We start from the raw sequence: 27,081 nt of genomic DNA on the forward strand, positions 1-27,081 counted from the left end.
TAGATACATCAACTTCGTAATGAATATAAAAAGTAAAATTTCTTATATATAAGACTTGAGGGAATAATTATTTAGTCAAAAAAAGATATTCTTAATAATTGTCTTTAAAAAGATATTAATTTAAACAATATTTTAAATTTTTAAAGCAAAAGGGCCATGTCCTCTTTTGTAAAAAAAAATTTAAAGCAAAAATATAGAGATTTTTTAGTTAATTGGACTAAATAAATGATTTTTTTTTATTGAGGACTAATTTGAGTGTTTATTTTCATTGAAGTTAAATATGGTTTTAATCCCTACATTATGTCTTATAATCTCTATAATTATTTTATGATGAAAAAAAATCCGAAAATTTATTATGTTATTGAATTTAGTCCATGTCGTTAATTTTACAAACGAAATACTGACGTGCCATAGTGCGGCCTGTTGTTTTTAATAGGGTTAAATATGCTTTTAGTCTATATATTTTGCTTGATATTAAGGAATAGTTTCTACATTTTAAAAACGGTTTTAAAAAATCCTATAATTTTTTTCGCTATAAAGTTTAGTCCTTCCATCAATTTAATTAAGAATGCTGACGCGGTAGAGTGTGGACCTTATTATTTGAATGAGCTGCAAATAACGCGGTGACATGTGTCATCACTTAAATTAAATAAAAAAACATTAAATTAAATAAAAGAAGCAAAATTAAAACCAAGCAGCGTTGTTCATCCTAACCCTTGCCCCAACAATTTCTTGAACAATGCTAGAACAATCTGCCTCCATCACCACCATTCTATTTCTTCACCACCCTTCCTTCAACACTGTTCCACTTCCACCACTTAACGCAAAATAAACTCTTTTTTTCTGGTATTATTCCTCTCTTCTTCAGTCCCACAAACAAACTAAACTCTTCTTCTTCCTCTTGCAAAAACCCTCAAACCTAGAACTGAAAGTGGCACCGGCATCGCCATTTCTCCTCTGTCTCGTCGAGAACCTCCGCCATCGTCGATTTAACCGAAAAATCATCTTCTCTTGCTCACATTCAAATAGAGGTGAGAATATGTCAGACCGGCCTATAGGGGCCTATGTCCTTACTATAAAAATAAAACCAAATTTTATAAAAAAAGTAGGTGCGTAATTATTTACATCTTCTTCCCAAGCAAAAGTTTTAAAATTAAACATGTAACCAAAAATAAAAAATACACTACTCAAAACTAGTCACCAATTACATCTCATTCTTAATTTTAGGGACTAAATTAAAAATTTAATGTTTGGACTACAATATTTTGAGTTTAGACCACCCTTTATTTGTCCACACACACCTAAAAATGAGTGGCCTAAAAACATAAGGCTTTGTGTTGGTTTTTTCAAAATTTTTGAGCTTGTTTTTACTCGGATTTTAGTGACGGTTTCTTGATTTTTTGGCTACGACCAGACTTAATTTGTATTGATTTTTCACCTTTTCTTTATTAAAGAAGACCTTCCACTATATTAATATAAGTCTTGATCTTAAAAGCACTATAAAATGCACCAAATTCCGTCTTTTCATCATATTCCATGTATTAAGTCCCAAAATTTCAAAATAAAACAAAACAAGTAAACGGTTATAATAAACTTTACCAAATTTTCCAAAAAAAAAATTATAATAAACTTTAAAAGCCCAATTTATTTATTTAAAATACTACTAAAAACTATGTATATTTGCATTCTATCAACTCTCTCGTGCTTAAACCATTGGTTCTCCTCAAACAATTAAGATAAATGGGATTAGACATTAGTCAAAATCGTAGTATCCTCAAGTAGGATCCAAGTTAGAGCTTTAGAATTTTTTTAGTCTTACCTTCACATAATCACATCCACTTCAAGGACGATTATTGCCACTCAAATATCCTACACAATTAGTTTTTTTCATAGGCTTGATCATAAACCAAATTTTCTTACCCGTCTTCTTATGATAGCATGGACGAATTTAAGGACATTTTTTAGCTAGATTTGGTATTTCATGATCTATATGAGCTTAGTCCACTATAAAACACTATGAAAATTATGTGAAAGATTTCTTATTTTTTCATTTACTCATCTCCCTTCAAAGGTCTCTTCTCCAAACTCAATCGTAAATGATGCCTTAATTAATAATGTCTGACATGTCTTGAATAGAATTATATTGATGGAAAAATATGTGAAAAAGTAAAAGTATATATTATAAAATATATATTTGTGGGCTTCGGCCCTCTTTTATAAAAAAAATAAAAAATATTTATTTTAATATTACCGCAAGTGGAATGTCACATAACTTTGATGTCAAACTAAACGAGGCAAAACCCTCAACTTGTATTATTTAGGTGACCAGCCCTTATTAGTGCCTTTTAAATATATATATATATACTAATTCTGATGACACTCATTACAAAAATTAAACAATTTTCAATTAATTAATATATATGCCAAAACTTACATACCCCCCATGCAATCTTACATATCAGTCCAATAAGTCTACCTACATGAAAAGGACAACAAGAAGGCGACGTTTTTTTAAATTTGGCATTAGTCTCTGTTAGGGAAACTAACATTACAAGGCTTTTGCAGCCATGGTACCTAATTTTTGACATGTTTTTGTTGGAGTTAGTAAAGTTTTACTTACCACTAATAGTGACTTTAAATGACTATTAAACTGAACAAATCAAAGGATAAGAGTCAACAAAGTTTTTTTTTTTTTTTTTTTTTTTCCGTGAGATGTTAGTTTAGTAGTAATAGTTTGACTTTGTAATTTTAATGTAGAGTTTAATTATTTTTTAATGATAATTTGTATAGTTATAATTAATAATTAATTTCTTTTTCATCTATTTTATATAAAATAAAATACAAAATTTAAAGTAAGCGAAAATAGGATACTCACTAATGGTGTAAAATTATCTTATATAGGAATTATGTATTCTGTCAAATCGCTCTACTACATTCCACTTTAATGGTATAACATGAAAAAATGGTTGATTCCTATTTGGTTGATTGTCCGTGTAAAATTGATTTACATTGACAAAACATGGATACCGTTGAATTGATTTATTTTTTAGTTTATGAAAAATAATTTATGTAAATAAATAAATTTTTATATTAATTCATAAATTTTCACCATTGAAAATTATATTTACATAAGATATGTATTTTTTCATAATAAATAAAAATATATTTATTTACATAAATTACATTAGCTCAAAAATAAATAAGTTATTTTACATAGTTAAATAAAAATAAATCAATTCAAACATATTCATATCCATTAAACTCTTTAAGTAAACCGAAAACACTATAAGAAATAAAATTTAATTAATATGATTTTTTTTGGACAAATATGAAACCTTTTTTTTGGTGAATATTAATATGAAACTGATAAAGTATATTGCATATGGATGACGCATGAAGGTTGTGTTTGAAGTTTTGTCGGTTAATTAGGTAGTTGCTAAAATAATAAAAAAGAATTAATTAGGTAGTTTCAATTTGAACACAAGCCCACAAAGGTCTATTTCCTACAAGGGTGCTTGGATTTTTAGGCACAAGAGTGAGAGTTCAAATTTGATAACTTTTCATTGAGCACATTAAATTAAGTATATTTTCTCAATTTAAAACGAAAAAATAAACAAAGAACACTATATACAGTCTTATTCAAAAAAAAAAAAAAACCTATATACAGTCTTATGACTCTTATTTTTAAGTCCATTTTTCTCTTTTCACAATATTAAAAAAGAATAATTAATATATAAATTTTCTTTATGATTATTACTAATTAAAGAGAATTTTTATGTTGCATTTGGCAATTCGACATGTATCAATTTTTTTCCGGGTGATCACAGCCAATTAGATGGTATTTTTAGTAGTAAATTAATATAGTTTTAATAGCAATTGAAACTCAGAAGCAAGCAAATACATGAAAAAGTGAAGATACTTGACCCGGAAAAAAGAAAAGTGGAAAAAGTATAAAAAAAAGGGTAAAAACATTTAAACAGCGCAGCCCCTCGTACCCACGATGAGATCCGGCGTGGCGCGATGAGAAGACGGTTAATTTAAAGCAAATCTGAAGAAAATCTTCTCCATCGTACCACGATGAAGACTTAAAAAGCACGCAAAGAATCTGAGGAAATCTTCAATCGCACCACGATATGATCCATCATGGCCACGATGAGGCAAAAATACACGCCATCATGGCCACAATGGGTGCGATGGATGCGCAGAAAAAGCACAAACCCAGCTAAAAAACTATAAATAGAGCCTTTCTCCTGATCCACTATTATTCATTCAGAAATATTGAGAACAATTCAATATTCACAAGAGAGTTAGGAGAACTCTAAGGAGAAGGCAAGGAGGCTCATGTGCTCAAAGGGCATTAAGGGTAATCTTTATGCTTTCTTTTCCTTATTATTTTATTATGGTGTTTAGTAGCTAAGCCCCATCAGGGTTAGGTCAAGTAGATGAACTCCCCTAGGAATGTTTGAGAACATGTAATCTGGTTATTTCAAAGTCTATATACAAATTGCTATTCATTTATTATCTGTCAGTATTTGTATTTATCGTTTTATACACTGCATATATGAACGTACGCATATTCTGTTAGTAACTAGGGTCGAAGTGGATATCGTGACACATCTAAGACTTCGGAAACAAATGGATACTATAACCCACTTACATAAGACCATTAAATTCAGTATCTGCGGTGAGGTTAGAGATTAAGAATTACACATAGCTAAATTTTGTACTGATATTAGGGAACCAGTTACGCTAGAGAACTTGTTAAATTAGGAACCTAGAAAGGTAGGGATGCTTATTGCAGGCTGAACCCGTTAAGGGTAAGGTCATGAAATAACGAAGGCTAAACCTAGTTTAATTGATTCACCCTAAGCAGGTTACAATAGAAGTAAGTATAGTTAAACTAGGCTTACTTTAATAGAAATTAATCTTCGGATAATACGTTGATAGTAAGCAGATATAGCGCTAGTTACCAAGCAAAAATAGGGGAGGAATTCGAAAAGTACTTAACCAGTTGTTCTCATCTAAAACTTAACTCTTTATTACAACTGCTCTTTACTTTAATTGCTATTTATTGTTATTTGTCAAAACCCCATTCCAAACAAACAAAGTGAATGCAAACCCTTTTACTTTAAGTTACTTTTAAGAGCATTAATTCCTAATCAAACTAATAACTTTGGCACAATCGCTGTGGGGACGATAACTTACTACTTTATTACTTGGTAACGATTCTGTACACTTGCAGAATCACCGGCACTGGGTTATCAAGATATTGGTACGAAGTTTTCATTGCTGTTAGCAATGACTAAGTTTCAGGAATCGAACCTCTAACCACATGCTTAAGGGACCAAGACTCTTACAACTTGGACCATGTATCAATATATTTGCTCTTAAAATTAATAGTTAAATGAGTTTGGTTGTAAATAAAAGGAGAAATAAAGACATCGCATATATTATGTAGGAGATGGAGTCCGAACTCAGGATACTTAGTTTTTTTTTTAATTGTACTCGAGACACTCAGTTTATTCATTTTTAAGGTGAAATTTTTGACCACTAGACTACTGGACAAAAAAGAAAAAAGAAAAAAAGAAAGAGAAATAAAGACAAAATATCTAATAGGTAAGTGACACATGGTGGTTTATAAATAAAAGGAAAAGAAAGAGTGTATTTTTTTAGAAATAATTCTCCTGTGAGATATGTTTCAATTGTATTGACGTACACAAACCTAAGTTGCGACTGTTGAAGTTAACAGCGTGCTGCATGCAACACCTAACTTGCTTCAAAGGATGGATGGACATTGGACAATGCATTGAAAAATAATGAGTTTAAAATAGTTTCATCAATCAAGCATTGGAAAAGAATGATTTCACTCTTAAAATGTATATGAATGTATTAATGGTTGTTATTTATCCAATTATTCTGTCCGTCCTCAATTATAAAAAAGAAATCTATTTTTCTTGTTCAAAATATAAAATAAAAACATTTATCTTTTATAAGAATTGTTTTTACTTATTATCAAAAAATTTGGTAAGACTCCTTTTCAATTATATGGGCTACATACAAGAGGTAATTATTATCGTTTTTCCTGTTGTTCCTGTTATCGATAGAATTAGGAAAAAACTATAAGGGTGAAAGAGTAGAAATTTTTTCACGAGCGGATGTATGATTTCTTTCCTTCTTTTAAGGTTCATGCGTATATTATTTCTTCTATTGAATTGTTATTTAAATCTTTTTATGCGGTGGAAGTGAAGTTGCTCAAAAGATTCATTAGATTAACTGAGATATACTATTAGTACGTATTGATCGTTATAGTGGGTGTTTGGGGGGAATGAATTTTCTTAAGTGTAATTTACACTTGAGAGAATAAAGTGTGGTTTGTTATGATTGATCAAGAGAGAGAAACATATAAAAATTTAGAGAAAATAAATTTAGATGATGTTAAATTACACTTGAGAGATCCATTCCCGTGTTTGGAGGTGCATAAAATGAGGGAGGTCAATTGATCTTTATTAGATAACCGGTGTTTGAGGTTGCATTTGGACAAAGAGGAATTTGAAGTTGAGAAAAACGCGATAAGGGGGGTTGCATTGTACGTTTTTCAAAACAAACACAAAGAATGAGAGAGAGAGAGATTTATCTTTAGTTCACATCACAAACCGATGCTACCCCGATCCCTTCACACTTGAAGGATTTTCGACTACAATGCAACCACTAATACTTAGTCCTAGAGTTAAGTAATACTTATTTATATTTAAGAGTTAAAAAAGTAATCCCTACAAATACTCCATTTATAATTTTGTTTTTACCGTAAAATTTAATTGTTTTTCTAATTATTCTACCGTGATACATTCATTTAATTTTAAAATTTGATTTTTTTTTTACACCGACAAATCTAAAAGAATAGAAAAAGATGATAAAATGATATTAAGAAATTGTCAAAAAAAAAAGGGGGTATGGTTGTCAAATGTAGGGATGAATATATCAAAAATTAAAGTACCACACTTGAAAACATCTTTGGGAATATTGGACCTAATTATATTTGAAAGAATGGGTATGTGCTTGACAAACTTAGAAGAAGGAGTATTACTTTCAGCTCCCCCAGGCTTCTCAAGCGATCCATGAACTTCCAATTTTACCCTTTTGTAGGTTAGGTACCGAGGGTGTAAATAACAAAAATTGGAAAAAAAATAGTGCGAATTGAGTTCGCTATCTAGATTCTGAATCATATAAAAATTAATTTTTTTTGTCCTCTTCACCCTTCTGTCATCTCCCATGAAATAATATTGAATGAAACACAGTTCACAAGTTAAAGTGTGGACCATTCCTTCACCCCAAAAAAATATTTTGAATGAAACACTGTATGAGCGAGTGATTAAAAAATAAGTGTTTCAATTTATAGAATTATATTGTGTGTGTGTGTGATTGGTCAATACTGTCACAACCCCCTCCAGCGGCCAATCAAAATATGATATTGGATGATAGCCAAATTTTTATAAGGTTCATTAGTTAAACTGCAAACTTAATTCGCACTCTAAGTAGCGAGTTGTGAAGGGTGCAGACATTGAAGTTGAGTAAAAAACATTGTCAATCGCTATGTAGTGTGCGAACTGAGTTCGCTTTTTATATAGTAAGAAACGTATTTTGTTCATTTTAGAGAATGCGAAAAGAAGAACTCCAAAAAAAAAGTGGTTTAGATTATCAATTAATTAAACCTCAAATACAGGCCCATTTAATATTGTTACGGCTAATTGTACAATTTTGGTCCATTTAGTTTGATTTATGTACAATTCTTCTTGAATTTTCTTTTTCTCATAAAAAAAATTATTGGATTAAATGCAGTTTTATCCCCATTTTGAAAAAATCGCAATTTTACCCTCCTATTTTAAAATCCAGAATTTTACCCCCCCCCCCCCACCCCCCAATTTTAATTTTTTTTGGATTTTGCCCCCCCCAAAATTCTACACAAAATCTGCTTTCAAGTCTCAACTTCAAAGCTTTTTACATAACTCAATTTGGATCAATAATTCACCAAACTGATACATAAATGACCGTAATCGAGTTAGATTTCCACATAATCAAACCCCACTAAAATTGGAGTTACAGAGAGAGATTAATTACCGTTTTAGTGAAGGTTTGTCCAATTACTAATTCTGCATAAATCTATTTATGACCTTCAAATTCAACATTGTCTACCGAACGCATCGTAATTTCAAATTCGGCGAAATTGAAATTCCAACAAGGGTAATTTCGTTAGCTTTCCATACATGTAAATACTATTAAAAAATGAGCTACAGGGTGAGAGACATGACGAAAATACCAGTAGTAGTTTTATACGATAATTAATTTGGACAGACCATCACTAAAATAGTAATTAAACTCTCTCTGTAACTCCAAATTTAGTGGATTTTGATTTTTTGGAAAATAAACTCGATTGCGGTCAATTCGGTACCAAATTTGAATTATTGATCCAAATTGAGTTATGTGCGAAACTTTGAACTTGAGGCTCAGAAGTAGATTTTGTGCAGAATTTTGGTTGGGGGCAAAATCCAAAAAATTATAAAATAGGGGGGGGGGTAAAATTCCAGATTTTAAAATAGGGGATAAAATTCCGGATTTTAAAATAGGGGGTAAAATTTCGATTTATTCAAAACAAGGGGTAAACTGCATTTAAGCCAAAAGTATTCTTATTAAGTCCGTCCATCGACCCATTTTCTTTTTAAATTTTTTAATTCTTAGTTTTCCGATAGAAAATACTACGTATTTCAAGCTAATGCTACGGTGGACCACCTTCACAAGTGGTCCACCATGGACAAGTGATCTACAGAATATGAATTTTACGAAATTCACAGTTGGATTGAAAGTTTATATCGTATAGATCATCCATAAATTTTTTAAATTTTTTTGAAAATCATTTGATATTTTATTGAGACCCATCAAGATTTACGTTATTTAATAAACCGTTAATCTTGATGTGTCTCAATAACATATCAAATGATTTTCAATTTTTCTAAATTTTTCTATAGATGATCTATATGATATAAACTTTCAATCCAACGATGAATTTTGTAAAATTCGTATTCGTTATAATGTTATTCATGACTGGTCCACCATAAACCACTTGATGAAGCGGTCCATATTAGAATTTACCCGTATTTCAAGTGCTTTTGAATATTTATCGTAAAAAAATATGTGCCTTTTTTTTGTGAGGACCATAGAAAGTCCCACTTTAGAATGAATTTTAGTAGAGGTGGTAAAAAGGACTAAATCCGTCAAATCGATCCGTTTAATCCATCAATTTTAGCACGCCCAGCTAAAATATTTAGTTCTATACTTTAGGTTAGGATGCTTTCTCTCCCGACCTTCCATGATTTTTTTATACACTCAATATTCCAATTTTGCCATTGTAAAAAAATTTGGTTCGCATAAACCAAATTTTTCTAGTGCAAATTAAGAGTAAACTTTGGTTTTTAGAAATCAAAATTTGTTTTCAAGGCAAAAAAAATTTCGGTTTCTACAAACCGAAGTTTTTTCAAAGGTAAAATTGAAAATTCATGAGGTATAATAAAAACACGAGGAGTCGGAAGAGAAAACATCTTATGTTATTCTACTCGGCTTAACTCTTAAAAATGAAACGAGACGGCTGTCATTTTTAATGTTTAATTTTTTTTACAAAGAGCAGGGTGTTTTTGGTTATAGGTGTTTTCTAAGCTCATGAAGCTGTATCTGTTTTGTATTGGATGGTTCTCTTGTAGTGCTTCTAGCACCCCTTGTGCTTAGAACAATTTTAATAAAAATTTTGCAGTTTCAAAAAAAATTGAGGAGCCCATATTATTATTTTATTTTTTTTGGGATTTAGGAGCCCATATTATTGTTAGTAGTACAAATAGTCATATATTTTTAATTTTCAAATGTAATAATATCCCAAAAAATTAGAACTACTATTAGTGCCTAATTAGAAGTTTAATTTCCCTGTAAAAATAGTTAGTGGCCTAAGTTTTTTTTTTTGGTAGATAAAAAATATAAGTGACCTGAGAATAAATTTTTATTTTCTTTTTATTTTACAATGAGCTAGGGATCGAACCCAAGACCTATAATGTACTACCCAAATTCCTTATCACTAGACCAAACCTATTGACTTGTGACCTGAAAATAATTTAATCGGAGAATAAATTAGAACTAATTAGTTGGTTAAAATTAAGAATTTTGATTAATTAAATTTGCTTGTTTGATGTACTATTTTTTTTTGTTTTGACGGATGATGTATTTTTTATTTTTTTACATTACATATTTTGTTATTTTTCTTTTTGGTTATTATGTTAAAGAATATCACATTAACATTAAATCTTGTTGCAGTTCTGCAACGCATTTAAAAAATATTCCTTGTTGATATCTTTAGTAGAGATTAATAATTTTATAAACCATGTAGAGAAATTATTAACAAGAAAAATTTTCGGGCCATCTGTGTTAGACTGATCTGTCACGGCCCGACCTAAATTTTGAGCGAGCTTAAACGGGACGAGTCTAAACGGGACATACCCCATTTTACCACCCTAAATCTAAGATTATACCATGACTGACAAAATTGATGCTATTGAAATGTGAATTTTCGTATTTTTATGATTCACCTTCATTCAATACCTCACCTCTCCTTCAGTATGGTACACCTAGATAATAAAGGGATATCCCAATTCGTTTTTAATTTTTTTTCAAATGAATACTACTATATAAATAGTATCATAAAAAGCATTCAATTTGATAATTTAATGTTTACCAAAGAAAGAAGGAAAGCATTAAGTTTGTAACATAAATGTTACCCAACCACATTAAGGCCCTTTATATTTTCTTCTTAATTTTCTTGTTTTCCATTTTTTCTTTCCCAAGTGCAATTATTTTTTCTTCATATTAAATGTAGCATTTAAAACTTGATGGCTCATCTTAAATACTTACACCTTCCTGTGCATGAAAACACCAAAAACACGCGACATTTAATTTTTTAAGAAATTAATTCTCTTTTCCAATTCATCTGAAGTACTTGGATTCAAGATATTCAAGATTTCAGGCCATTAATTATTTTCCTTTGATTTTTCTGTGCGTAGGATCAGCAAGCATTGGTGTCTTATCCTTTTTCATAAACACTTTTTTTTTCATCAACAATTTCATTCACTTATGTTGACTCAAATTATAAGTAACTTTCGATATTTTTATATAAATTAAGAAGGGGAGGGATCAAATTACACCGGTGTAACATTTGAGTAATGTACGTTACACCGCTCAATAACGTTTTAACGAATACAAATTTTACAAAATCCACCGTTAGATTGAAAGCTTATATCTTATAGATCATCCATGATAAATTTTACAAAAATCTAAAATCGTTTGATATGTTATTGAGACCGATAAAGATTAATGGTTTATGCATTTTTATTGAATACCGTTAATCTTGATCTATCTCAAAAACGCATCAAACGATTTTAGATTTTTATACAATTCAACATGGATGATCTATACGATATAAGTTTTTCATCCAACGGTGGATCTTGTAAAATTTGTATTCGTTAAATCGTTATTGAGCGGTGTAACATTACTCAAATGTTACACCGGTGTAATTTGATCCCTCCCCAATTAAGAAATACATTTTTTTTATAGACTATGACAAACAAATTATTAAAAACTGACATACATAAAGTGGATGAATTGAAGTTCGAACCCCGATCATGATGTCTGACATTAACAATTTACTTTCGACATTTTTAACAGTGAACTATAATTTACGGACAAGAAATACACTCTTCATACATAGATACGAAGATGATGGAATAATAATGAACACAAAATAGAGTAACACCAGCCGCCCCCTCCTCATTTTAACCTTAGATCTTTCATCTTCTTCATCCTTCAAAGAAGGATGGTTTAGGGCTACATTTTTACTCGAAATTATTAGTCGAAATATTTTTCTCTTTTATTTTATTTAAATAAGTGTTTTTCAAATATATTTGTGGCTTAAATGCATTTTTGGTCCCCTATTTTAAAAAAAAAAAAATGAAGTTTTGGTCCCCCAATTTTAAAAACCAGTTTTTTAGTCTCCCTATTTTCATTTTTTTTAGTTTTGATCCCCCATCCTATTTTGAGGTTAATTTTGTTGATGTGACATTGTAACTAATGATGTGGCAACATTCATGTGGACAAATTTAATATTCATGTCATTATTATATATTTTTAAATTCAATGAAACTTTATTTAAAAAATATTTCAATTATTAGAATTATATATTAAACTGAAATAATAATTGTTAAATTAATCTTATAAAATATAAAATTTGAAACCCTAATTATCAAACCTTCAACTACTAGAATTTAATTCACCGTCAGAGAGAATCCTTCCTTATGGATTTCATCAATCATATGGTTTCCGTTCAAACTCAACAATTTCTGGATTTTTAAAAACGAAAAGAAATTAAAGATGATTTTGTGTTTCAATAGAAATTACTCATACTCTTTAAACTATCTATGACTTTGGATGGTTTGAATGAAAACCCAGAAATTGTTTTAAGTTTGAAGTTGAATTCTAGATTGGTTTTATATAAAGTTGGATGATGATGATAGTTGGAGGTTCTTGAAACACAAAACTTGCTTTCAATATGCAATTGTTTGATTTGAATCAAAGAGGACCATGTCCATGTTGTGATTGTTTGTTTTTTCTTAGGTTTAATAAATTAGAGTTTGTAAATTTTGAGATTTTTTATTTTAATGAGTTTACGATGATGATATGATGATGAAACGTGATTGTTTTGTTTTCTGGGTTGGTAAGAAGAGTAAGGATAACTGGATAAGTGGATGATGATAATGGGAGCTATGGATTGTTTGGTGTGATTTTTGATGTTTTTGAATTATTTTTTGATTGATTTCTTTTTTAAAAATACTATAATTTTAATAATTAAAATATTTTATAAAATAAGTTTTATTGAATTAAAAACAAATAATGACATGGATATTAAATTTGTCCACATGAACGCTGATATGCATTAGTGGCAATGCCACATCAACAAAATTAGCCTTAAAATGGAATAGGGGATCAAAACTAAAAAAAAAATTAAAATTGGGGGACTAAAAAGTCAGTTTTTAAAATAGGGGGACCAAAACTTCATTTTTTTAAAATAGGGGATCAAAAGTGCATTTAAGCCTATATTTGTTTTTTCTTCCTTGTTATTTCGTCATCTTAGTGTAATATTGTTTTTTTGTCGTTTTATTGCAGCATTGTTTTGTTTTCACATCTTGGTACGACGACGTTTTACTTTTTTGTTTTGGTGTGATGTTTATTCATGTAATGGACCGGCTAAAGCCCAATATACCAAAAAACTCACTAAAACGGATAATCCATGTGGACATTGTGGTTCTTAAACAACCACGGAAACACACACAACCACATAATGAGGGTCCATAACTCCAATACATGCTAGCAAACATTGGATAAATGACGTTCCAGTGGATATTTGTGGTCGATCCTCTGCACTTGTGAGACCCCACCATACTGTAAACTCGCCGACCCTATGCACTTGTGGGACCCCAACACACTATAAACCCTAATATTTCTCTATGTAGGCATTCATGACTCACTCCTAGGATACATATTTATTACCCCAATTTAACATATTTTCTCACCTCATTCATATACTGGCTTGAACGTTAGAGTGCTAACATTGTTGCAGATAACTTTTCCCCTCAAATCCTAAGAGATCACACCAATCACCGTCAAATATAGATCTAACAAATTCACCTTCATCGTCAAAATATTCTCATATGAGCATCCTGTTCAATTCAGTTAATCAGATAAAATTCAATCAAGTGCATATCCGATCAATGGCTTGGTCCTCCTCAACATTACAAATTCGAAGGCATGAGTAATCCAAACACTCCAACTTCATCATATTTGTAAGCTTTGTCGCATTTGTAGACACTTTGTTGTTGTTTGTCATTAACATGGGAGTCAGGAGATGTGAGTTTTATCAATACTAGTGATTAAAAAAAACACCCTAACAATACACATAGGCTCTGTTTGGCAAAAATAGCTTATGACTGATAAACTAGCTGATAGCTCATGGATGATGGCTGATAGCTTTTAGCTGATAAGCTGATTGAAGTGTTTGGTAAAATTAGCGGTTCAACTGACTGATAAATATAAAACGACATACAAGGACATCTTTAATTCAATAATTTTTTATATCAAATTAATACTATTTAAGATACTTAGAATTTAATATTTTAAGTTTATTTTATTTTATTTTATTTTTTTGTACAATATTTTAAGTTTTTTATTCAATAAATATATCTTTCAAATATTATTATTAAACTAATTTTTATATGCTGAATTTTTTTTAAAACTAATTATTTTCCTTTCGGTTGATATACTTTATGAAAAAATAACAACAAAAAAATAACAAAATATATTCACAAAATATAGTATAATGGTTAATTATTGTAAGGTACGTTGTTTCAAATTAAAAAAATTATAGTAAGGTACATACCTATGAATCGATAAAAAAAAAAAAATTGCTTTAGCCTTCATATTTGAAAATAGATAATAAGGCAACGTTATATACATGTGATTTTAAATGAAGCAACGTTAAAACATGCATGTAGTTATTTTATTTTTATTTCTAATGATAATAAATTATAAAGGGTAAATATGGATTTTAGTTAAAATAATAAGGGTAAAAGAGGAAGAAAAAATGAAAAGCTAGAAGCTATAAGCTCTTAAGCTACTTGAAATAGCTTCTGAAAAAGAAGCTATAAGTCAGTAAAATAAGCTAAAAGCTCTTTATAAAAAGACTGTTATCAAATAAGTCTTTTAACTTATAAACCATAAGACAAAAGCTAAAAGGTAGTTTTTTTGGCTTGCTAAACCCATAGACATCTGTTATACCAATACAAAATTAACAAACCAACTTTAAGGGAAGATAGATCCGTAATATTTTAATCTCATCAATTCAAGAAAAAAAAAAATTTATTGGTGTTTGCCCATATCATATGATAATTAGGTAATTGTTGGACCGAACTGGGAGTAAACAAATATTGTGTGTTTTCTCTTCTTCTCCTTCATCGTGTTACTTGTTTATTTTGCTTGTGATTATTATTGTTATCCTCATTTGTTTTAGTTACTTTAATTTTGCTCCACACATCAAAATATTAATGTGACTAAGGTACCGTTTGACCAAGTTTTTTTATGACTTTTCTTGTTACTTTAAGGAGAAGTCAGGCCAAACACAAATTGAAATAAGTACTAGAAAAAATGAATTTAATTTATATGCACCGTCAGTGTAAAGTTATTTTGCACATGCGTCCAATAATATACCGACACATCATGTATGGTAATTAAAAACACATGATGTGTCACATTCATTAAATGATGTGGCAACGCATCATTGGATGTATGTGTAAAAAAAAATTACACCGACGGTGCACAACAATTAAACTCAGAAAAAATAAGGACTTTATTTTTGTGAAGAAAAACAATGTATGAGGAGCATGAAAAAAAAGTCAAAAATATCAACTTATTTTACCAAGCGGCAACTTATTTTCATAGTCCACACTTCGAATCTGCCCAACACCACTTTTTCAATTTCATTATATTTTAGTTTATTTTTCTTATCATAGTATGATAGTACTGTACATTTTTTTGTCAAGTTTTTTAATGGTCGTCATTTTTTTTTAATGGTCATGTTGCCTGCCATGCCTTTTTTTTTTTTTTTTTTAATGTTAGAGTTTGAAAATTAAACTCCAGGTGCATTAGTTTATTAGTTTTATTATTTGTTTCCTTGTTCCTTATTATTAGTTTTTATTTAATTTGTTTCCTTGTTTTGGTTTTGTAACTTTCATCTTTCATTTTGTTATATTTAAATATTTATTATGTTTTATTTCGTTAACTTCTTTTTTTTTTTTTTTCATTTCATTCCGTAATTTATTCTAATGTTTTGTATGATAGTGCATGATTTTTTTTATATAATTGTATATGAATATTGTTCAAAATAAAAAATTATATATTTAATAAATTGACTGTGTAATTTTTTATGGTAATTTATAATAAAACCAAAATTTTTACAAAAAAATTAAACAATAGATTATCACTTAAAAGTCCTCATTAAGTAGAAAAAACTAATAAATACCAAATAACTTTAACTTTATTTTTAAAGTTCTTTTTTTTTACTTTAATTATAAAGTAACTTTTAGAGCATAAAAAAGTCGGGCCAAACGCACCCCTGTTTAGTAAAAATAAGTTACTCCCTCCAGCCTTCTTTATAAGTAAAAGTTAACAAAGCTTTAAATATAAGCAAAAATTATCAAAATCAAGTTTATTTAATGATATTCTTCAAAAAGTACCCTCACTAATTGTTGTATTTTTTAAAATGATTGTAGAGTTCCCATGCAAATTTAAGATCATTTTAAAAATTGTAATAGAAATTTTACATAAAATCAAGAAGAAGAAAAAAAAAGTTAATATGTGTGCAAATGAGCATATTGATATTTGCTTAAAAAAGAGGTTGCAGGGAGTATAAGTTAGTTGATAGTTGAAAAGTTGGCTTATAGTTGATGACTGACAATTTATAATTGAAAAGCTAGTAGAATGAAATTAAAGTGTTTAACAAATTTAACTATTGTAAGTTAAAACGAAATAAGAATACATGGTTAGTGGTGGGTATAGTTATTATATTTAAATAATAATAGTAAGAGTAAAAATGGAATAAAGTGCAAAAAACTATAAGTCTTACGCTATTTGAAATAGCATTTCAAAAAACTCTATAAGCTAATTAAATACAGTAAGTTTGTTAGTAAACATATAATTTTTTATCAAGAACAAACTCAACAACATCCAAAAATACAGATACAAATTCAACATTGCCAAAAATAAAAAGATGGATCTGCGAACAAACTCACAACATCCAAGTTAATAGCATATAACGACAAAATGCTTACAAATAATATGATAAAATTAAAGTCACCGGAATGTCCATGCTTCCATATCTGCAACATTGATGTTCAAATCATTGATGGAATATGCAATTGATTGAAGTTGATCTTTCAATATGAACTGAATGAACACCACAACAAGACGGGAAATCAACAACGACGTACCAAGACGACGACCAACACAACACAACACTCTAACGACGACAACACAAATACAAAACAAAGCAACTAAAAAATTTAATCTATGTGAAAATCATTTATTTAAATTAAAAGCAGAAAAAAAAGATGCAGAGGGGTGATTTTAGGCCAATGACCTAAAACCAACCCTCACCGGTAGAGGAGGAAGAAGAAAACTCAAAAAGAATAGAAACTAGGGCCGGTAGAGGAGTCTTAAATATAGGTAAAATCACAATTTTGATCATTGAACGTATTATTTGCTTTCACATTAGTTTGTGAATATTATACTTTGTCAAATGGGCTAGTCCAATCCAGCCTGATATGTTGGTTCAATCTAAATAGATGGCTAATATGACCCGATCCATTAATTAGTGGGCTACATATTAATGAGTCACACGTTCGACCTATATGGGTTATGTGGGCTAATGGGCTAGCCCAACCCATTTTTATTTTAAAATTTTCTTTATTCACTTTTTATGTTTTTTTTTTAAATCAAAAGTATCATCCGCACGCAACTGTAGAGAATAATTCTCTCGAGGTAACTGAGATTCGTTTAAGGGATTGACATTTCCCAACAAATGTTTCTCCATACGCACCGGCCAGTGATCGAACATATGACTAAATGATTAACGATTAAGTGACCCAAGTATCTACCACTTGTGTCACATTATGTTAGTCTTTTATTTTTTTAATTTTTTTTATATTTGACATATTATATACAAGTAACAATTATCAATTTCATGTAAATGATTAAATTCTCAATCCAATATTAAATTTTTTAAAATTTATATCCGTGCTATTAAACGATATATCATTACTCAAATGCATCGACATTGTAAATTATACACCATATCATCCAATATTAATCATGTGCTCCGTCAAACTACCGCACTACACCACACTTTAATAATATGATATTAAAGAATAACTTATTTTTATTAGACTAGCATGTCCATTAAACTCAATTAATATTAATTAAGACGAAATGATAAAATGACATTTACTATTAATTTTCCCCCTCTTTTTGTTAAGATATCGGTTAGTACTAGTTTAGAAAGGAAGATTAGTTTTATTAATTTCTACGATATTCTTCCATTTGGTCTATAAAATTAGGTGAGAATTAACACTAAGCAAGAACAAAGAAAGTACTTAGAGTGGTCCAAACGATTGGTGGAGCCTAATGCCCAAGTATGTATAACTTCCAAGACTTGTACGTGTCAAATCTGTATTCTACCAAAATTTATTAAGGAGTTGATAACAAAAATCTAACGTCATACATCCACAGGGTCCAAAGTTCATTTATGAGCTTTAAACCATTAAAAGTTAAAGATTCATTTTCAATAAAAAAAATAAGTAAAAATAATAATGCTAGAATAAATACAATACTGCCATTATGACTATTCTTTAATTTCTTTCGATAATTGTATTACACCCCAAGAATTAGAAAAATGATGCACCAAGTGGAATTACTATATTAAGATACCAAAAATTTTCTACCATTCAACGCGTTTAAAATGAGTGATCCATTTATATTTTAATTACAAATTTTTCATCGCATTGACTAATTTGTATTGAAATATTTGTGCGATATATAAGATACTCCCTCCGATTTTAAATATAAGTAAAAATCAAAATGTATTTTATCTAAATTTGAGTCAAATATATTTTGATTTTTGCTTATATTTAAGATTGGATGGAGTAGATCTTTTCCTCTCCACTCAACCTTTTTAACTAAAAGAGTCAAGAATAAAACTTATAATAATCACTTGTTTAAAGGTGAAAATCTCTATTACGTGAGGTTATTGCATTATATATGCAGGAGCCGGAGTTCAAATTCCGATCATTCCAATTATACACTTTAAGGGTGAAATTTTTAGTCACCAAGTTACTTGACAAAAAAGGGTGAAAATATCTTAACACTCGAGGAAAAAAAAATCACTGGCATTATAACATAATTTTACACTATTAACTAATAATTAACAATCATTTTTTTTTGGAAAAGAATAACAATCATGTTATCAGTCACGTATCCCTCCCACTTCATCTCACTTTCTTCATATAACATGAAAAATTATATTGTTCTTATTAATTAACAGTGTAAAATGAATTTACACTAACAATATGTATCGTTTAAATTAATAAAAATTATTCGATTCCTAAAAGTTTGTCCAATATTACTCCAAGGTTAATAAAAGTTATCCAATTCCTAAAAGTTTGTCCAATATTATTCCAAGGTTAATTAATTAAGAAGAAAATCGAATGGTGTTTCTAAAGGTGACCCTGATTCTTCAACTTGTGGTGGCATCTTTAGAGATAATCAATCAAATGATCTAGATTGTTTTGCTTCTAATTTTGGGGTGTTTGATGCTTCCTTTACTGAATTTATTGGTGCATTTACCGCTATTGAGATTGCGCAAAGGAGATATTGAAATCATTTTTGGCTCGAGAGTGATTTCAAGCTTGTTACTCTAGCATTCCTTGGAAGCTCAGAAATCGTTGGAACAATTGCTTGCTTTTGATGAGAAATAGGCTTTGGCTAATATGCACAAGTGCACCATATGGTGCATGGTACATAAGTCACCGATTCCATTATAACGAATACGAATTTTACAAAATTCACTGTTTGATTGAAAGTTTATATCTTATAGATCATTCATAATTTTTTTTAAAAAAATTAAAAATCATTTGATATGTTATTGAGACTCATAAAGGTTAACCGTATTTAATAAAAATTTCATAAACCGTTAATTTTCATGTGTCTCAATAACATATCAAATGATTTTCAATTTTTTTAAAAAAAAATTATGAATGATCTATAATATAAACTTTGAATCCAACAATGAATTTTGTAAAATTCGTATTCGTTATAATGGAATCGGTGACTTGTGCACCATGCACCATATGATGCACTTGTTCATGGTAGAACTTGCCTGAGAAATATGTATTTTGTAGTCTCTCGTATCTATAGAGAAGAAAATGAGGATGTAGATAAGCTAGCTAATTTAGGAGCGACCTTCTTAGTAATAAACTTGGTTTGCCTAATTTTATTTTTTCTTAACCTTGGGGGAAGATTTGTTTATTTCCTACCCTATGTATTTTTCTCCCTTTTTATATTTAATTTCTAGAGGTCGGTCATTTTGGCTTTCCTCCTTTATTTAATAAAATATATTAATTAGAGATACCTATTTTTTTCATGCTAGTCCAAGATTAATTTTGGAATAAAATATAAAATTTTAGAATTATTATATAAAATTTTAAAATTATATTCATTAAAAAAATCAGAATTATTAATAACAAAATTTAACTTAATTAGTATGTGTAATTTTTTTAATGTGAATCGAAAGATGTTGTATAAATATTGTACTATTGTCTAGAGTTGAGATCCTCTCCATTTCTTATGTTTTCCATTTCTTCCATTACCAAAGTTTTTAAACATTTTGGGGTGTATAAATGACATTTGAACCCACTTGATGTCACATTTTTGCATTTATATTCCCAAAACTATATAATAATGGAAGAAATGGAAATAATTGGAAATGGAGAGGATCTTAACTCTATTGTCTAGTACTCCGTATGTGTGATCAAACATATTTTTTGTATTTTTCTTTTTTTCTTTTTTTGAATAATCCATTGAAAAACGGAGGGTATACTATTCTTTGCATTAAATGCTACCATTACTTACATGCCACCCCTTGTTTGAATTCTCTTCCCACTCCTCCACTACCCCATTAATTACTAATACCCATCGACATTAAATGTAACCATTAATCATAATTTAATTATTATATTAATTATTTTTAAATTTCAAAATCACGACTCAAAAAAATAAAATAAAAAATCAATTTAATTCTATTAAATTAAATTCAATAACATACTCCATCTTCCAATTTAATTTTTTCTTATGTGCATTAATTTTACTATAACGTACCCCTCTATCTTTATTTGCATATATAAACCTCTCACAGTCACACACACGAAGGACACAGACATTTCTCATCTTCCTCTTTCTCTCTCTCTCTAGTTTCTCTCTCTAGAAAATTTTTGTGAGAAAAAAAAAAAAAACAATGGCTACTGAAGTTAGTTCTTTAATTCGTGTTCTTGGTGGTGGTGGATACAAAGATGAACAACAACATCGAACGGTTGGGAATGATTCTCATGGTGAGAAATCAACGGCTCTGATTACAAGAGACTTGCTTGGTGGGTCTTCTTCAATTGAATCCCAAGAATTGGATCTTGATTTGCAAGTTCCTAGTGGTTGGGAGAAACGTCTTGATTTGCAGGTGAGAAAATTTTCATCTGGGTGTTTTTATTTTTTTCCCGGGAAAATAAAAATTTTGTCTTTATTATTCATAATTTCATTGGAATTGTGAATTATAGTATTTGTTTAGTCATGTTTTTTGTTAATGTTTCTTATTGTTTTTTGTTAACGAGAATTTAACTGTGGAAATAGAATCATCGTATGTTGTTGTGTTTTTTTTTTTTTTATTGATTTTGTTCTGTTTTTGCGGGTTTTCATAATGTTTTATTATTACATAGTTATTTCACTTTATGTTTTAATTTTTAAAATTTTAGATTTTGATATTTTTTTAATTAAGAAGATTTATGTGCTATATGATTATGAATGCTTGATGAAGAAGTTTTGTGATATTTTTTGTTCATATGATTGGTTTAAGAGAAACATATAATTGAAGGAATTTTTTTTTTTAATTTTAAAATTTTGTATTTGAATAATAGAATAGAACAAAGTTGAAATTCAATTTTTTACTTTTTTTTTTTTTTTTATGTATTTCACTTTTGATTTTAATGTAACTGCAGGTCTGCAGTTACACAAATTTTCTTTCCTATGTACTACTCTGTATTTATGTCTCTCATAAATTTCTCATAAAGTTTGAATTTATAGTCTTCAGATTATTTGGTATATCTAAGTTAATGAAAATATGGCATCCATGACGCCATTGTAATCAGTTTGCTCCACCGTCCCTATTCCATAAATATATCATAAAGTCTTCATAACATATTTCATTATGTGACATCACCATTTAATTTTTATTTGTTTTTATATCATATCTTCATTAATAAAATATTTGATTTACAAAATAATTATTATGTAGAATCATATCATGTCATATACACAACAATTTAGTAGTACATTTTTACTATGATTTTTGTAGTATTTTTATTTTTTTAATAGAAAAAATAATATATATTGTCAATGTAAAAATAATATATTTCTACGATGTCATCCCGTTTTTCTTTATATGTCATGAAAGATTGAACGTTTTTATTGTTGTCTTGCAGTCAGGGAAAGTTTATATTCAAAGGAGTAACACATTAACAACATCACCAATATCTGAACAAAAAAATCAAATGAAACCAACAACACCAAAACTTCAAGACCTAAATTTTCCATCATCAACAAATTCAAATGTTCCAATGAACTTATTTGATGAAACAAATTTAGACCTAAAACTTGTTTCATCAACTTTACCAACAAACAATTACCAAAGTGTGTGTACACTAGACAAAGTGAAATCAGCACTAGAAAGAGCTGAAAAAGAACCAATAAGAAAAAGAGGATCATTTTTGAAGTCATCAATTTCAGCTACATCACCTTCATATTCATCTTCATCATCATCAATTAAAGAAACAATTCATCAAGAAGAAGAAAGTGAAGAGAAAATTATTTCATCACCAATGGCTGCAGGGTGTCCTGGTTGCTTATCTTATGTTTTAATAATGAAGAATAATCCTAAGTGTCCTAGGTGTAACTCAATTGTTCCAATTCCTTCCATGAAGAAACCTAGGATTGATCTTAATATTTCAATTTAATAATTGATTTATTAAGTATTAAAGATAATAATTAATTACCTACATTTCTAATATAATTTTTTTTATTTCTTTTTACGATTTGTAAATTGAATGATAGATGATAAATTTAGGTGGTTTAATGATAGGATCAATTTTAAGGGATAGTACTATTGGGCAAAGTTTATGTATATTGAAAAATCATTGCAGTTTTTACTAGAGAAACTAATGGAAATTTTTTTCTCTCTTTTTATGGTTTATATATTTTATGATTCAATTATGACTGTGGTAATAAGGTTTTTAATTTCTTGATCAAAATTCCAAGTGTGACAGCATCATTTTTTTTGTCAGATAGTTTAGTGGTTAAAATTTTTACCTTTAAAATGGATAAGTGAGATGCTCAGAGTTTGAACCCCTCTCAGGACTTGCATATAAAATAAGATGTGACTACCAACTGTGCTATAAGCTCACGGGAACGACATCATTTTTACGACAAGCAATACCAAAAATTGCGAAATTTATTTTAAGTCAGTGCTCTATATTATCACCAGGAATTTATATAGATAACTGCGAAATTTTAAATTCTATTTCAAGTGAATGTGTTCAATCTAATGACATTTGTAATAAATTAGGCTGCTTTACGGATGATTTTGTGTCGAATTCTTCTCATGAAAAATATTTTTCCAAAGTTGTGCATAGAAGATATCCAGTTCACACATTAAAATTCATATTTGTATTTTAGTGAATAAACGAGTCTTGCTTCAACATCAAACAAACAAAAAATCGTTTATCAATTAAAAGCCATTTCTTTGTTGTCAAAACAAGAAGAAACTAAAGCTATTTCTTTGAGTGTAAGTTAATCTTAAAAATATGCATGGAGTGTAGTATTCCCTCCGTCCCAAATTATAGGGAAAAAAACCTCATTTCTTTTAGCCTAAATTATAAGGAAAAAAATTACTTTCAAGACTATATTTTCCTTACTTTCATAAACTGAAGTGTCCTAATTTAGATTTAATTTTTTTTCTTTCCCCTTTTCTAAATAAACAACCAATAATTTTTTAAATTTTTTCAATAAATGTCATTTATATGTATCTGATCAATTCACACTTCAATTGTTTTTATTGCTATTTACAACAGAATTTATGGTGAAGTTGTATTGAGACTCTTTGGTTTTGGGCCATATTCCAAGTCCAGATATAAATGCAATAAGAGTATTGAATGAATCACTATTTTTTCCCTTCATAGCAATAATGAATAGCGTTACGGGTCTTGAAACGTGCCCACATTAAACTTTGATATATCTTGTATTAAATGTTTGAAATTATTTAGACGCGGAAGGTTTAATTGTTATTTAAAGTTTTGATTTGACTAAATATTGTTTTTAAAACAATTAGTTGAGAATTTAATGATGATAACCATTTGAAAGATTATACATACTACTCTTTAATTACATTTTGAAAAGGAAACTTACATTCGAATAATTTGAATGTACCGATATACATCCTCCGGTCATATACTCATATATATATATATATATATATATATATATATATATATAAGAAAAATTTTGAAAAAAAAAATTGGTTCTTTTTATAAGAAACACTCTTTAAAATTATTTTTTATTAAATAGATAATCTCTTGTATACTCTTATTAAATTGTATAAAATGCAAGATATTTCAATGTAATGCATTAATTACACAGACATATTCCCAAGGTTAGTTTTGGAATAACACATAATATTTTAGAATTTTTAATAAAAAAATAAACCTCCTTAATATGTGTGTTTTTTTAATGTGTTTCTTATATATATGACCAGAGGGAGTATTAGGTCATTAAATTGATAAATGACTGATTATTTATATGAATTAAAAAATTATTAGTCAGTTATTGTATTTAAAAGTGTGATCTAGTGAGATCTAGACCATTGAATTTTATTTGTTTGCAGGCAGCCAAGTATTAAAAAAGGAATGGATGGTACTGATTAGCACTGGATTTCCTCCGGTATAATCCTCACGGGAGAGGATCCTCACCCGACAAAATGGGGTCAATAGACTGAACAAATACAGAGATTCTTGTCTCCCATTGAACCACATGAAAACTTTCTATCCTCTGCACAAGTATTCTAAAATACCAAAATAATCATTTGTCCATCAAACATCGTACAAGACAAAAAAAATCAATGCCTTTGAAAGTTTGTCACGTACCGTTCTATCTTGTACTTTTCTGTTCGTATTTACATTTTATAAATCAAACAGAAATATCCACACTCTGTCAAAAAAATTATAACATCATAACTAAGTTGACACTCCATAGTCATTCATCACCCATCATTTGCCGCACCCTAATAAATATCTCTATATTTATCTTTAGGGTCAGTTTTACGTGTGCTATTAGGGCACATGTTAATATATCTTAATATAGAAATTCTACATTTAATGATGCAAGAAATTTAATGCTTGAGAGATAAAATACACAACTGATTTCAATAAATACTTTCTAAATTTGCTTCCTTAACGAGTTGAGATCCACTCCATTTTCTTATTCATGTGAGACATGATATATAAGTCATGTGTTCTTAGGGCTCATGTTAACATTCTCTTTTTTTATAAGAGATCCGTTTCAAAAAAAACCTTTTTTTATAAGAGACATGATATATAAGTCAATAAATGACGCATATCTCTCTCTCATAAAATTGTTCATAGCTAATACTCCATCTGGTTACAATTACAATCAAAATTCACTTTTTAGGTTCATTGAAAAAATAATGTATCTAGTTAATAATATAGACCAAATAAATTACTTTTTCAATGAATCTAAAAAGTGGTGTTTTGCTTATAATTGTGACCGGAGGGAGTAATAATTAAAGTATGATTTTGACAAAGAAATGTACATTATTAATAAATTTAATAAAGAAACTGTTATGAAATATAAGTAATAGTAATAATATATAAGTATAGAGGAGAGAAGAAGATAAGAGAGAAAGAATAGAGATTGTATTATTCTCATCAAGGTGTGTGTTTACATGACAAAACAAGTCTTATTTATAGGACAATATAATGGGCCAGTGGAATGGGCCAATGCTTAATGGACATCCACCAAATTATTCATAACACTCCCCCTTGGATGTCCATCGAGGATATGCCTCGTTAAAACCTTACTAGTGAAAACCCATTGGGAAAAAATCCTAGTGAAGGAAAAAGAGTACATCATCCTTTGTGTGTGAACTGCCTCATTAAAAACCTTACCAAGAAAAACCCAGTGGGACAAAACCATGGTTAAGGGAAAAAGAGTGCAGAACATATTTATATCTCTCCCTCATAAAGACAATTATATATGAGACGAAGAAAATCAAATAATCTTATGTAGTTGTAGTAGTTGCTCAAAAGTTTTACTTGAAGCTGACTTTGTAGAAAGACATGTCTTATCTTCTTTATCATATAATCTTCTCCAAATATGTAGTTTGTGCGACATTATCTTCATGTTGAATCGTTGCAAGAACCCTTTAGAAGAAAACTCACAAATTCTTGTATCTGATGAATGACACATTTCAACCAAATCACATTCTTGATTTATCTTCTATACTCCTCAACTTTCCTCGTCATTTTTTTTCTTCATGATATTGTTATTGTTGTTTGTTTCATAGACCTCCATGAGTAATTGTACTTCTTCATGTGAACATATAGTTTGTTTGTGATCTATACCTTTACGAGGATTAAACAAATTACCTGCATATCTAAAATAACAAAATATATACTTGATGATATATTGACAACAAATAATAGGTCCATAATGTATTTGGCCCCAATTGAACTAAAATGTGGTACTTCAGGACCAATTAGTTCTTCATCATTTACTCGAACTCTAAAATATTCTTCAAATGCTTATTTTGTAAGAAATGATAATATTTCAAGCTCTTAAGGAGTCTCTTGATGATATTTTTATCATCAACATAGATAGATAAAAAAATTCATTGCCAAATATTTTCTTAAAATGAACAAATTGTCATTTTCATATTTCTCACTTGGAAATATTCAACAAGAATATTATACAACATGCATATATATTGCTCGAGTATTTAAGGAGACTTATTCATGTTTATTAAGTCACCTTTCCAATAGTTTGATATATGTGTCTCACGAA

At 29.0% G+C, this 27,081-nt stretch overlaps 1 protein-coding gene across 1 annotated transcript; it reads left to right on the forward strand.

The window, feature by feature from the left end:
- The first annotated feature begins 21,114 nt into the window (after positions 1 to 21,114).
- Positions 21,115 to 23,193, forward strand: LOC123893936. The gene is made up of 2 exons (XM_045943776.1): positions 21,115 to 21,415; positions 22,434 to 23,193. The coding sequence occupies exons 1-2, from the start codon at positions 21,200 to 21,202 to the stop codon at positions 22,962 to 22,964; spliced, it is 747 nt and encodes a 248-aa protein (XP_045799732.1). The 5' UTR covers positions 21,115 to 21,199; the 3' UTR covers positions 22,965 to 23,193.
- The last annotated feature ends 3,888 nt before the right edge of the window (positions 23,194 to 27,081 follow it).

This window comes from Trifolium pratense, linkage group LG7, assembly GCF_020283565.1.
Source record: "Trifolium pratense cultivar HEN17-A07 linkage group LG7, ARS_RC_1.1, whole genome shotgun sequence".
In the NCBI taxonomy this organism is placed as follows: Eukaryota; Viridiplantae; Streptophyta; class Magnoliopsida; order Fabales; family Fabaceae; genus Trifolium; species Trifolium pratense.